The sequence below is a fragment of the Artemia franciscana genome, chromosome 5 (assembly GCF_032884065.1).
Source record: "Artemia franciscana chromosome 5, ASM3288406v1, whole genome shotgun sequence".
In the NCBI taxonomy this organism is placed as follows: Eukaryota; Metazoa; Arthropoda; class Branchiopoda; order Anostraca; family Artemiidae; genus Artemia; species Artemia franciscana.
Genome location: NC_088867.1, coordinates 14,417,963 through 14,433,298, shown reverse-complemented (window position 1 = coordinate 14,433,298; position 15,336 = coordinate 14,417,963). Strand labels below are relative to the sequence as shown.

The 15,336-nt window shown below is 36.7% G+C and overlaps 1 protein-coding gene across 3 annotated transcripts in view; it reads left to right on the top strand.

The window, feature by feature from the left end:
* Positions 1-15,336, top strand: part of LOC136027008 (collagen alpha-1(IV) chain-like) — a 200,179-nt gene that overhangs the window by 147,869 nt on the left and 36,974 nt on the right. For all 3 annotated transcript variants that reach the window (XM_065703901.1, XM_065703902.1, XM_065703900.1), the window contains exons 25-26: positions 12,555-12,740; positions 14,170-14,465. In XM_065703901.1, the coding sequence (XP_065559973.1) occupies positions 12,555-12,740; positions 14,170-14,465 (482 nt within the window). The remainder of the gene's footprint in view (positions 1-12,554; positions 12,741-14,169; positions 14,466-15,336) is intronic.

The window sequence follows — 15,336 nt, the reverse complement described above, 5'->3', positions numbered from 1 at the left end:
TTCCAATGAGCCTTTTCGCGATATTCTAGGAACACTACGATATTCTAGGTCGATAGGATTGTCAATGGGAAAAGAACAAAAAAAAAAAACCAAAAAACAACGAATAAACACGCATCCGTGATCTTTCTTCTAGCAAAAAATAAAAATTCCACATTTCTATAGTTAGGAGCTTGAAACTTCTTCAGTAGGGTTCTCTAATACACTGAATCTGATGGTGTAATTTTCGTTAAGATTTTGTGAATCTTAGGGGATGTTCCCCCCTTTTCGAAAATATGGCAAATTTTCTCAGGCTCAAAAATTTGACTAATGAAACATATATATTAGAAATTAACATAAATAAGATTCTTTTGATGTATCTATCGGTATCAAAATTCAATTTTTTAGAGCTTCGGTTACTATTGAGCCGAGTCGCAAGTTTTTAAAGTTTGGGGACTAACACATTTTCTCAAGGTTACACCAAAGCCCTTAATCAGAGGCTTTGCGCAATCCTAGTCCCATCCTAGTCACAACATGGTTTTCAGCACTTGGCGATGCTTTTCTATCAACAAGAGTCGAAGTTCTCCACAGAGAATTTCAAGCCTATTACCTCCGACGTATTATATATTCATTCTTTTAAATATTATGCTACTATGGAGAGGCAATAAATGAGTCTCATCTAAACTTGAAAACCATGCATTCCATAAAAACCTTAAATGTCCGGTGGCACAACTTACAACCCTCACCCCCAGGCTCTGGTGGTTAGTATCAACCCCAAAAGCCCTGTTATATGATGTTTGAACTATTGTGAATAAAATGACTGTCTCAAAATTTCTATTATATGTATTTTGCAATTTGGCAAACACCAAATTTTTGTCAAATTTGAAATTCTGTCTTTGAGGGTGACACCTCCCCCTACAGCTCTCAGGGCAAGGGCTGTAAGTTATGCCCTTGGGGCATATAAGTTTCTAGTAGAAATGGTGGTTGTATATACTTCAGAAGGTATTTACTGGGCTGGTAATCCGAATTTCTAGCACCCTTTTAACAGTCAAAGTGATAAGATTGAAGCTACCTCCCCCCCCCAACACGCTGTATTTACCTGAAATGCATCAAGTTGCTCTAAAACAATATTTTGAAGATCATATAACAGGGCTTTTGGGGTCGATACTAATCACCAGAGCCTGGAGGTGAGGGTTGTAAGTTGTGCCGCCGGACATTTAAGGTTTTTATGGAATGGATGGTTTTCAAGTTTAGATGAGACTCATTTATTGCCTCTCCATAGTAGCATAATATTTAAAAGAATGAATATATAATACGTCGGAGGTAATAGGCTTGAAATTCTCTGTGGAGAACTTCGACTCTTGTTGATAGAAAAGCATCGCCAAGTGCTGGAAACCATGTTGTGACCAGGATGGGACTAGGATTGCGCAAAGCCTCTGATTAAGGGCTTTGGTGTAAACTTGAGAAGATGTGTTGGTCCCCAAACTTTAAAAACTTGCGACTCGGCTCAATAGTAACCGAAGCTCTAAAAAAATGAATTTTGATACCGATAGATACATCAAAAGAATCTTATTTATGTTAATTTCTAATATATATGTTTCATTAGTCAAATTTTTGAGCCTGAGAAAATTTGCCTTATTTTTGAAAAGGGGGGAAACATCCCCTAAGATTGACAAAATCTTAACGAAAATTACACCATCAGATTCAGTGTATTAGAGAACCCTACTGAAGAAGTTTCAAGCTCCTAACTGCAGAAATGGGGAATTTTTATTTTTTGCTAGAAGAAAGATCTCGGATGCGTGTTTATTCGTTGTTTTTTTTTTGTTGTTTTTTTTTTTTTTTTGTTCTTTTCCCATGGACAATCGTATCGACCTGGAATATCGCAGTGTTCCTGCGATATCTTTGAACTATTGGCTTTGAACTATTTGATGTAATTCGTCGTCTCGTTTGAAGTTTTCTTTTTGTAGAGTTTTATCTCTCTTGATTGTTTATTGATGTATTTTAGGTAAATGCAGCGTGTTGGGAGGGGGCTAGCTTCAATCCTGTCACTTTGACTGTTAAAATGGTGCTAGAAATTCTGATTACCAGCCAAATAAATACCTTCTGAAGTATATACAACCACCATTTCTACTATAAACTTATATGCCCCAAGGGCATAACTTACAGCCCTTGCCCTGAGAGCTGTAGGGGGAGGTGTCACCCTCAAAGACAGAATTTCAAATTTGACAGAAATTTGGTGTACACCAAATTTACCTAGGCTTGGATACCATCTATCCCTGTTTATACCAACCTGCGCTTAAAATCTTGTTGTTAAAACAACACATTTCTACCTGGGATCCAGTCTATTTGCTTCTGTAACTGTAAATGAAATTTATCTGAGTCACTAGTATCTCCTTCAGTCGGTTTGCAGGGCATTTACTACTATAACTGATACCCTCTACTTTTTAATTCATAAAATGAGCGATTAGTATTTTATTATTAACACCTTCCAAGCCTAAACAAGACTTAGCAGCTTATTTATTCATCATTATCCCTACTCCGTATCTATGTACCTTGTCCCTCCTGCCCGAGTAAATAAACTCTCTATCACCTAGTTTCTTGATTCCTATCCTTAGGATATGAGTCTCTAAACTCCTAATAAGTCCAATTCAAATCATCTGAATTCGTCAGTCAAATGTAAATAAGAATGCTATTTTTCAACATCGTAACATTCAAAGTTCCATTTTCCATATTCTTTAAATCATTGAAATTTTTTTGGCCTTAGGAAAATTAATGGTCCCGGATAGCAGTGCAGTAAGGGGACCAACACATCTTCTCAAGTTTACACCAAAGCCCTTAATCAGAGGCTTTGCGCAATCCTAGTCCCATCCTGGTCACAACATGGTTTTCAGCACTTGGCGATGCTTTTCTATCAACAAGAGTCGAAGTTCTCCACAGAGAATCTCAAGCCTATTACCTCCGACGTATTATATATTCATTCTTTCAAATATTATGCTACTATGAAGAGGCATTATGTAGCAGATAAATTAGCTAGGAAGAAGATTTTCAGCCCAAAAATGCACGCCAAAATAAACCAGCCCAGAAAAATATCTATCAATCAGAATCCTGTGCGATTCCTATGTGGTTTACTAGACTATAATTTACTCAAGGGGTGCCACTCCTCAAGAGGGAAGAGAGTTGTCCTCCTGTAGATGATACCCTCACGATGGTTTTCTGCGTCACCATGTAATTTAACCCATTACTTGGGGAAGGTTTGTAACTCATGGGACGTGTCCACACCGGTTGGACCTTCTGAGTCTACATTTGTGGGGGGATTCTTGCTCCCCTGCCTGTATTTATTTCTCTGGGAGAGGCTGCCCCAGTTTGTATTACGGACCCTCAGTGACATTCTTGGTCATTGTTTCCTATAGAGGTACCCTACCTGTCTGAGAGCGTTCCCCTATCATCACCTGGGGATAGCTGAATGGCTTGAGGGAGGCTGGTACTGAGCAGTGGACTTATAATTCTAGTATGGCAAGCAGAAATGGAATTGGAAATGGAATCAGAATTGGATACTGAGCATATTTATAAATTCATTATGCAGAAATGCAATCAGCACAGACATACTTCTCCACACCCAAAAATATTGTTGTAAATTAATTTTGATGATAGAAATAACATGTAGTCCATAGAATATTATGCTAATGCTTAATTTGAGAATACAATACATGCAAGCGTGCCGCGTCCCAAATGCACTGCTAACTTATCATAAGCAGCGCAATAGTACTGCCAAAGTGAAGAAAGATGTTGGCACAACATATTATTTATTTTTTTTTTATTATTTGTTTTTGACTGGGGCACTTGGTATAGAAGGATTTTTCGTAAGAATTTCAAAAAGGGCTCATTTGATTGAAAATTGAGGGCTAGTGTCTTTTTTAATAACCGAAAATGATTGGAGCAACGGCCCCCTACGCCCATCATTCTTCAAAACACTTCCAGTCAAAATTTTGAGATAGCCATTTTGTTCAACGTAGTTGAAAGTCCTGGAAATTCTGTCTTTGAGGGTGACACCTCCCCCTACAGCTCTCAGGGCAAGGGCTATAAGTTATGCCCTTGGGGTATATAAGTTTCTAGTAGAAATGGTGGTTGTATATACTTCAGAAGTTATTTATTGGGCTAGTAATCAGAATTTCTAGCACTCTTTTAACAGTCAAAGTGATAAGATTGAAGCTACCCCCCCCCCCAACACGCTGTATTTACCTGAAATGCATCAAATAGAAATTTTGATGCAATTGTTTCGTTCAAAATAGTCCAAGGATAATATAACAAGGTTTTTCGGATTAGTACAAACCACCCGAGCCTGGGGGCGAGGGTTGTAAGTTATGCCCTAAGGGCATTTAAGGTTTTTATGAAAATGATATTTGTTTGGCTTTAGAGGAGGCTCATTTGTTTGAAAATTGGAAGTTGTAGTTCCCTTTTAAGAGTCAAAGTGATGGAGTGCAACTAGCTCTCCCCCCCCCCTGAAAACTCTTTTTTTCATCGGAACAATCTGATTGAAATTGTGATATAGCAATTTTGTTCAAAATTGTCAAAAGTACATATGACAATGCCTTTAGCTTGGGAACAAGCCCCTAGCACCCTGGAGATATGATTGTAAGTTATGCCCTTGCTCGGGGAGCAATATGGTTCTTATGGAATGGGTGGTCGTATAAACTTTAGATGGAACTCATTTGACTTAAAAATGGGAAGTTATTGTTTTCTTTTAAGAGTCAAAAGTGATTTGAGAGCTACCAGCTCCTCCACACGCTCAACATTTACCCAAAGAGATCCCATGACAATTTGGAGATAGGAATTTTTTCAGCATAGTTGAAGGGTCCAGAAATTATGTCTTTGAGGGAGACACCCCGCACTGACAGTTCTCAGGGCAAGGGTTCCTGACGGCAAATAAAGTCCTTATAGAAAGGGTGGTCGCATATACTTCGGAAGGGACTCATTGGATTGGTAACAAGAATTTCTAGTTCCCTTTTGAAGAGTCAAAGTGATCAGAGGGTAGTTACCCCTTCCCCCACGTCATTTTTTTCCAAAATATATATAATAGAAATTTTGAGACAGTCATTTTACTCACAATAGTTCAAAGATCATATAACAAGGCTTTTGGTGTTGATACTAACCACCAGAGCCTGGGGGTGAGGGTTGTAAGTTGTGCCGCCGGACATTTAAGGTTTTTATGGAATGGATGATTTTCAAGTTTAGATGAGACTCATTTGGTTGAAAATTGGAAGTTTTAATTCATTTTCAAGAGTAAAAAGTGATGGAGAGCAACTACCCCCCTCCCCAGCAAACCTCTTTTAACCCAACGCATCTGATAGAAATTGTGAGAGAGCAATTTTATTCAAAATAGCCCAAAGACCATATAACAACGCATTTAGGCTTGACACAACCCCCCAGCACCTGGAACAGTTGTAAATTATGCCCTGAGGGCATATAAGGTTCTTATGGAATGGGCAGTCGTATAAAATTCAGATGGGTCTCATTTGATTTGAAATTAGAAGTCATAGCGCCCTTTCGAAGAATAAAAAGTGATTTTGAGAGCAACCAGCCCCCCCCCCCTACGTCCATCTTTTCCCTAAATATCTCCAATAAAAATTTGTAGATAACCATTTTGTTTGTCGTAGTTGAAGGATCCAGAAATTATGTCTTTGAGGAAGACACTCCCCCCACATCTCTCAGGGTTAGGGTTTTAAATTTAGCCGTTGGGTATATAAGGTTTATATAGAAAGAGTGGTCTAATATTCTTTGGAGGGGACTCGTTGGATTGGTAATAAAAGGTTCTAATGCCCTTTTTAAGAGTCAAAGTGATCAAATCGCAGCTATCCCCCCCCCACTCACACACACATGTCGTGTTTTCTCGAGATGCATCAAGGCTTTTTGGGGTTAATGAGAACTAGCAGAGCCTGGGGGTCAGGGTTCTAAATAGCGCCCCTTGGGTACTTAAGGTTCTTGATGAAAGGATGGCTGTATAAACCTTAGAGGTGGCTCATTTGGTTAAAATTGGAAGTTCTAGTTCCCTTTTAAGAGAGTCAAAATTCATGGAGGGAAACTAGCTCCCCCTCCCAGAAAACTCTCTTTTTTACCAAACACATCTGATTGAAATATGTGCCGTGGCTATTTTGTTTAAAATACTCCAAAGAACACATAACAATACCTCTGGGTGTGACACAACCCCCAAGAGCCCTGGAACAAGGGTCTTATGGGGACGCACACGGTTATTTTGAAACAGGTTGTAGTGTAAAGTTCAGCTGGGTCTCCTTTTATTTGAAACTGGAAGTTTAGTGCCCTTTTTATAAGTCAAAGTGATTTGAGAGCAACCCCTCACCACGCCCATCGTTTCCCAAAACATATCTAAACAAAGTTTTGAGATATCAGTTTTTCAGAACTACTGAAAGGTTTAGTAACTGTGTTGCAGAGCAACACTACTGCTTCCGTAGTTTTTTTTTTTTTTTTTTTTTTCACCGTGATCAGCGACCTGTAGCTCCGAAGTGGTAAGAGTTAAAAATCTGAGATTTTTCAGAGGGAAGGGAAATGTGAAACAGAGTAAAAAAATTCCAGAGAAGTTCCTAAAATTTCTAACAGTTTTCCATAAAAAAAATAAAACCGTTTTTTTCTTAGAAACTGTGCGTTCGATGTTTGGCGTCAAGTTAAGACGACCCTAGCTTCGGAAATAAACTTGTTAGAAATACAGTTATGCTGAACTCATGTAGAACTTTCATTTTCTCTTCGAGAACTGGAGCACAAAATTCCGTAGCTCTTACAGATTTCCCGGAAATAATTCCGGAAAAGTCCATCTCGTTCCGATTTGTTTTGGAATTTTCTCAAATTTTCGATTTTGATGTTTCTTATATTTTTATCGAGTAGTGCTATGAAAAGTATGCAAGAAGAAGTGAAGTGTTCTATATACCAAGTTGCTTCGTTCTCTATGAAATAATTTCCGAAGTTTCGACGTTCTAGAGGTAACTTCTGTTCTGGACCAGCTAGAATTTTTTTTCCAACGCGGTTCGACAGGTCTCGATCTCCTAACAACTGGAGCTTACAATAGTTTCTCCGAAATAAAATTCCTTCTTTGGGTTTTTCTATTTGGAAGTTTTGTCATGCCCTCGGGGCAATTTAAATTTTTTGGTGAATTTGGTTTGTTTTATATTTTCCTAGTTTAGACCATCAAAAGTTAAGCAGAAAAATATAAGACGTTATTTCCGTATCTCTTTCAGATTTCCCGGAAATAATTCCCGAAATGTGCGTCTCGAAACATAATACTTCGAATTGGCGTCAAGTTAAGACGGCCCTAGTTTCGGAAGTAAACGTTTTAGAGATTAAATAATTATGAACTCATATAGAACTTTTATTGATGTTTTCGAGAACTGAAGCATGAAATTCCGTAGCTCTTACAGATTTCCCGGAAATAATTCCGGAAAAGTCAATCTCGTTCTGATTTTTTGAAATTTTCTTAAATTTTCGATTTTGATGTCTATTTTATTTTTGTTGAGTAGTGCTATGAAAGTTATGCAAGAAGAAGTGAAGTGTTCCTTATACCAAGTTGCTTCGTTCTCTTAGAAATAATTTCCGAAGTTTCGACGTTCTAGAGGTAACTTCGGTTCTGGGCCAGCTAGAATCTTTTTTTCTCGTTTATTTCTGGACCAGCTAAACATTTTACCAAACTCAGTTTAGTAGGAGCTCGAAATAAAACCATATCAAAGATGCTTCAAGATAATAATCGAAGTCGCATTAGAAAAATGTCCTCTGAAGGACATAATGGAGACTGTTGCTCCGCAACTGTGTCCCGTAGGGCACAGTTGCACGTGTTGCTCCGCAAATGTGCCCTAAGGAACAGGGCACAGTTGCTGCAACACTTCCCGTTGCACAGGCAACGGAGGTCTAGTTATTCCTGACTATACGCATGCAGATGTCAAAAGGTGGTATCTCGAGAATGGATTTGGGTATGAAGTTGGAATTTTTAGATAATACTCAAAGAGAAAGATCAATTGACAAAAAGGTAATATATTCATGCCTCTGCTAATATTAATACCGCTGCTACTTTTAAGAATACTACTAATGCTAATACTAACTACTCCACTTACTACTTCAATCGCAACAACTTGTAAGGCGTCAATGTGAAAAATGCGTCAAAAGGGGTGTCAAAAGCGCACATCAACAACATTTTTGGAATGGCTTAATGTATCAAGGTTAAACTTCCGGGGCTTCATGAAAGCGAAGTTTAACTGACGTATAGGCAAAATGCACATGCTACTATCACTATTAATACTGCTCTTATTATTTTACTACTACTATTAGTACAACAATAACACTGCAACTGCTTCTTCTACCACCGAAACTACTGTGATAATGGTACTCTTAAGGTTTTTCTATGAAGGAAAAATTTGAAAGAATATTGATGGCAAATCTGAACCAACAAAATACACTATGTGTATTTTGGATAGTCAAAATAGCGTATTTTCAGAGTTGATTTGTGTATTGAGTTGGAACTATCAGAGAAAGCTTAAAGGAGAAGAACTTGCCATCTCAACCTTTCTCTCATTATAGTCCAAACAAACAGGAAAGAATCGCCAACAGGAAGGGACAGGTACCCACAAGAATCCGTGGACAATTCCTCTGGAAAGCGTTTAACAAATCCACCTCCGTTTTATCTGTATCCTTCGTCAAACTTGTTAGTAATAAAGTTAGTTTTAGTACTGAGCTCTATTTTGAAACAAAGCAAATTAATTACGCAAGACTCTCCTTATCTTAGATACCACTGGTCCTTATCCTACCTTCCCTTCATTTGGCAACGATGCATTTCGTTAATACCCAAACAAAATCCAAAAACGGATCAACGACTTCAAGCTAAACGGTGGAAATACAATATCACTTCTTACATTTACTAGTTCTACTTCTATTATTACCATTGCTCCAATTATTACTATCTTGACTACTTGTAAGGTTAAGAGCGATAAGATGTAAATTTTAAGGAGTATATGAATATACAGTTTATCAAAAGGGCATATCGACAATGTCATAGCAATGGCTAACTGTATTACGTTTAGTAGCAATATTACTTTTGTGACTACTAATACAGCTATACCTTAGGGTTGTCAAAAGGGCATGTCAGCAATATCTTAGGTACAGTTTCGAGTGTGAAATAAAGATTAAATTTTTTCACTTTTATAAGTTTAGTAAATAAAGTATTATTAACATTTTAAGGAATAAATATCTGAACATGTATATTAAACTGACTATAAAAATTCATTTTTGTTTTGTTAATAAAGTGCAAATTATGTTCTGGCCAAGGGAAGGTATCGGGGTTTTGAGCCCTACTCATGTTAATTTTCCTCATTTTGAGTTTGACTCGGTTATTTGTTTTAATTTCTGTTAGTTTTTAAGTTTCATTTGTTTATTGATGCTGATATGTGGTAGTTTTACGATTTTGGTAGATAATTGTGTTGCGGAGCAACACTACTGCTTTCGTAGTTTTTTTTTTTTTTTTTTTTCACCGTGATCAGCGACCTGTAGCTCCGAAGTCGTATAAGTTAAAAATTTGAGATTTTTCAGAGGGAAGGGAAACGTGAAACAGAGTAAAAAAGTTCCAGAGAAGTTCCTAAAATTTCTAACAGTTTTCCATAAAAAAAAAATAAAACCGTTTTTTTTCTTAGAAACTGTGCGTTCGATGTTTGGCGTCAAGTTAAGACGATCCTAGCTTCGGAAATAAACTTGTTAGAAATACAGTTATGCTGAACTCATGTAGAACTTTCATTTGTCTCTTCGAGAACCGGAGCACAAAATTCCGTAGCTCTTACAGATTTCCCGGAAATAATTCCGGAAAAGTCCATCTCGTTCCGATTTTTTTTTGGAATTTTCTCAAATTTTCGATTTTGATGTTTCTTATATTTTTTATCGAGTAGTGCTATGAAAAGTATGCAAGAAGAAGTGAAGTGTTCTATATACCAAGTTGCTTCGTTCTCTAAGAAATAATTTCCGAAGTTTCGACGTTCTAGAGGTAACTTCTGTTCTGGACCAGCTAGAATTTTTTTTCCAACGCGGTTCGACAGGTCTCGATCTCCTAACAAGTGAAGCTTACAATAGTTTCTCCGAAATAAAATTCCTTCTTTGGGTTTTTCTATTTGGAAGTTTTGTCATGCCCTCTGGGCAATTTAAATTTTTTGGTGAATTTGGTTTGTTTTATATTTTCCTAGTTTAGACCATCAAAAGTTAAGCAGAAAACTATAAGACGTTATTTCCGTATCTCTTTCAGATTTCCCGGGAATAATTCCCGAAATGTGCGTCTCGAAACATAATACTTCGAATTGGCGTCAAGTTAAGACGGCCCTAGTTTCGGAAGTAAACGTTTTAGAGATAAAATAATTATGAACTCATATAGAAGTTTAATTGATGTTTTCGAGAACTGAAGCATGAAATTCCGTAGCTCTTACAGATTTCCCGGAAATAATTCCGGAAAAGTCAATCTCGTTCCGATTTTTTGAAATTTTCTTAAATTTTCGATTTTGATGTCTATTTTATTTTTATCGAGTAGTGCTATGAAAGTTATGCAAGAAGAAGTGAAGTGTTCTTTATACCAAGTTGCTTCGTTCTCTTAGAAATAATTTCCGAAGTTTCGGAAAGTTTTTCTCGTTTATTTCTGGACCAGCTAAACATTTTACCAAACTCAGTTTAGTAGGAGCTCGAAATAAAACCATATCAAAGATGCTTCAAGATAACAATCGAAGCCGCATTAGAAGGACATAATGGAGACTGTTGCACCGCAACTGTGTCCCGTAGGGCACATTTGCACGTGTTGCTCCGCAACTGTGCCCTAAGGAACAGGACACAGTTGCTGCAACACTTCCCGTTGCACAGGCAACGGAGGTCTAGTTTTGTTCTATTTTGGCTCATTTTTGATTTAATGGAGTTCTTTACTTTTCTTTGAAAAACTTATTCTGTAGAATTTTTTTTAATTAATAAAGAACAAAAGGACAAGAATATAGCCCTAGAAAGCAGGATTGAACCACATAAGGGTGTTAAGCCATCATTATTAACAAGTTTAGCATTAATAGATCACCGTTTCTACTTTTTAAACAAAAAAGTATTCTTTTTCCCCTGAAAAAGCTAAATTACCCAGGTTTATAGAGGCCTTAAAAAAAAAAAAAAAAAAAAAAAAAAAAAAAAAAAAAAAAAAAAAAAAACAAAAAAAAACGAGAAGCGTTGGACTTATCAATTTTTCACTATGAATCAGTTAACGACAAACAAGCAACTTAAATAATGATGAAGCAACGACACTAATATAAGGTACTAGATGTTGGGATGGCGCTTCGCGCCACCCCAACACCTTGTTGGTGGGCGCAATACAGTTATTAGACTTTTGAATATTTTGGACTAGATGATAATTCTAAAATTTTGATCAGAAGTCTTTGAGCTAAAGAGAGAATGAAAGAATGGGAAGAGGTTGAAACTTGAATGGTGAAATGATATTTTTTGAAATATATATTCACTAAGATAGTGAAATATATATTTACTAAGATTGAGAATAATACAATCGAATGATTTAAGTCGATATGTTACACTGTATTCGACAATTTTGTTTGTTTTAAGTTTAAGTTGTTCTCTTTAAATTTAATCGAAAATACTTAGTTTCTCCTTTTGACAAGCAGGCTTCGTATTTGTCCTCTATCAATTCACATGAGGGCCTAAGACGATGAGAAAGACCAAAAATCATCCTTTAAAAGACACTCAAACGAGATAGATATGCCCCTGCATAAGCGTCCCAGAGTGGGAAGATAACCAAACTGATGCGCACCTAGGAGACGATTGATAGCTCTCTACTGATGCCCTGAGTGTTCCTGGAGGTAGAAGAGGATCTAAGGCTTAAGGACACTTTAATGTCGTTTTTTTTTCCGCAGGGAAGATTTTTTATCGAATAAATGGTTGAAATTCTGTTAAAAACAGCTTTTAATCTTTTGTCAACAACTCTGAATGCTGGTTGAAATGTTTTAATATTTTTATTTTGTCTTGCTTTCTGTTCAAAGTTTGAATGGTCTGGTGAGTCCTTCTGCCAGGGTTGCTACTAGAAGGAGGAGTGGAGCAACTGCCCAATTTCCCGGTTTTGAATAGTTTTTTTTTTTTTTTTTTTATTTAAAAATAATTGGATCAATACGGAACATGCCTGTTACATTAGATTTTAAAGAAGTCAGTTTGTGTGTCTTCACTAAGCAAGAAGAAAACAAATCTTTGCAACCCCCCCCCCCCAATATTTTGGTAAATTGGTACTCATGATGTAACATCTAGGAATTTTGGTATAAACCAACAGTTTCAAGCATAGAAGTGACTTTTTGGGCAGACGGAACCATTTATATGCCATTGAAGGTGGTTGCTATCAGTGTTTAAGAAGTGCGAAATAAGCCCATGACTCGTAAATTTCCACTCGTAGCATAGTAAAATTGGTTTAATTTCAAATGTGACAAGCAGCCATGCCTCTCAACATAAATGAGTGCAATGCATCTAAAATAAATCCTGTTCTACTGCTTGCTATAAAGTTTATGTTTCATTGTCTCCTCTAGGGTTCCCAGCCAATAGACCTGGTGAAAAAGGTGCCATTGGAGATATGGGTTATGATGGAGTACGCGGACAATGTGATGAAGGACCAAAGGGTCCACCGGGCGAAACAGGATCTTGTGGTACTCCTGGGATTCCAGGGCTTCCTGGTCACGCTGGGATTTCACCAGCTGGACAAAAGGGAGAGAAAGGTTAGTGAACTTTATGTCTATTAGGGAAATCTGGAATTTCAGTATAATGATATTAACCTAAAAATGCGTTAATAGTAGTTGCATGGCGATATTTCTGTTGTCCTTTTTCATATTGAGATTGGACAACATAAAGTGTTGCAGCACCCTTTGGTTGACTTCAGTGACAAAACTGTTGCACAGCAGCGTTTGTGTTTCATTTCTTATCCAGCTTGGTTTTCAATCCTGTAAAATAATCGAAACTGCCCTGTGCCAATGGAATAAAAAGAAAAAGAATTTGATGATACGCTCTTTAAGTCACCTTTACACCTTCCTTAACCTTTGGTTGGCTTCGACAATAAAACTGATCCATCAGCAACACTTTGTTTTTTTTTTTTGCTTCTTCTGCATCGGTTGCACAAGAAAGTTGTCAACACCTCTAACAATTCAACATAGCATACCTCAAAAATAAATTTGGGAATAAAAAAAATCAGTCATTAAAAGTTCTTTAAAGATATGCTGGTTCGGCTTTAAACAACTTTTCTCTCTATATACTGACTCCCAGTTGACATTGACGTTGCCGCTATTTATACAAACAAATGCGGCAATCTTTTCCCATAAAACGTAAAATTTAACCCAATTTTTTTTTTCTAGGAGCATCCTTTTATTGCTTGCAAACTTAAAAACAATAAAAGCTGAAATTTTTTTTTTGTTCGTTACGCAAACTCTAACGTCCAACATGTACTTCTGTACACAGGAAAAAAAATAATATATTCCAGTAACTGGCCAACAACCCATCTCAACTACTATTTTATCTATGACACTCCTTAAATAACAAATAAAACAAATTTATAGATATTTCAACCTCAAATTTCCACGAGAATACCTAGTTTATGCTCACACTCAACTACTATTAATAAATTACTCAGGAACATGGGAAGACATGCCAAACAAAAACTGTGAAGGGGTCTCTCTACGCTCTGGCTGCCAAAATACATGGGCATTTATTTGTGCTTAATACAGTAACTATAATGCTCTTTATTTTCAATGTAAATATAATTATTCCTTCTAGTTTCTATTCATTTTAGGTTTATGTTAATTATTCATAAAAATTTACGTTCTTTTTCAGTTTGACTGATTTTATGACTTTATGTGTGTGTGGTTTTGGTTTTGATACCACTCTTTTCTCTCCTTAAAGAGATTTTTTATGGAAAGCCTTTCTTTAGAACATTCTAGGTAGTAGAAAATACGTAGTTATGGAAGAAGTTTACTACTTCTGGGCTTCTTTTTATTCGTATAATGGTTTTCAACTTTGTTTTGGAAATCTTATCGAGGAATTCATAAATTATCACTTCTGAAATGACAAAAAAGCCAATTATGGTATATATATATTTTTTTTTTTTGATCCTCCATTATTGAAAGAATGAACTTGCTGATCTCATATATTTTATAGGTGTTAAAAACTATCAGATTGGGCCTAAAGGTCCACCCGGAAGGCAAGGTAATACAGGTAACCGAGGGGATCTTGGTAGAAAGGGATCTCTGGGAGACACTGGACCTAGAGGACCTCAAGGTTTTTCAGGAATAAAAGGTGAAGAAGGCTATTCTTTGAAAGGATACAAGGGAGATAAAGGTGAAGGAGGTGATATTGGACCCCAAGGTCGGCGAGGAGTGTCTGGAAATAAGGGCCAAAGAGGTTTAAACGGATTTGTTGGATCAGCTGGAGGCATAGGTTTACCTGGAAACAAAGTATGTATCAAAAGATTTTTTATATAAGGGAAGGATTTTATTTTTTTATTATATTCACTTTAAGATTTTCCTTTTTTAATTCAAGGTATTAGAAATGATTTTATTTGAACACTTGGAACGGAGTTCTGGGCTTCAGTGTCAACAGGTTTTGTCTAATGTATAGAGCATTGACAGCCATCTAAAATTATATCTAACACGTATTGACAATATTTAAAGTAATTTATACTCAGTCTAGTATACCTGCATAGATACGCATGTTTGAAAGCCTACGGCTATATACAAGAAACAAGTCCGAAAAACAGAAAAAAGTAATAATACTTGACAAATTTAAGTCATTTTCTTTCAGGCTTGAACGCCATTCTCCATAAGACACCCAAACCAGACAATTAGGTCCGTCGAAATAGATCCCAAAATACCTGGGTGCAGCAGTAAACTCCCCAAAACAATTTATCCCTTAAATTCATTAATTTTTCATTAACTTTTGGGGTCGTGTTATACATATAGGGTTTCCAGACCAGGGTGAAGGGCTTTAAAATTATAATTGGCTCTAGAACCCGATAAGGCACATTGTTTAAAACCCACCTCCAATCCCGTGAATTGTAGAATTTTTCTAGTTTGGCCTTTAGGTTTCATTGCCTTGCGGGATTCCAACACGGATAGAGCTGATCTTATTTTGAATGTTATTTTTGAAGACTTTTACTAGTTGGCATGGATTTCAAATATTACACCTAGCACCATTAAAAAGCTTACGATAGGTGCTCCACCTTACCAATTATAAAAAATTTACAAGAAGCATAAAACAAAATATAAAATAAATTTGCATGCGTCATACATACTAAAACGATACGACCACTCCTGAGGTGGAAATGAC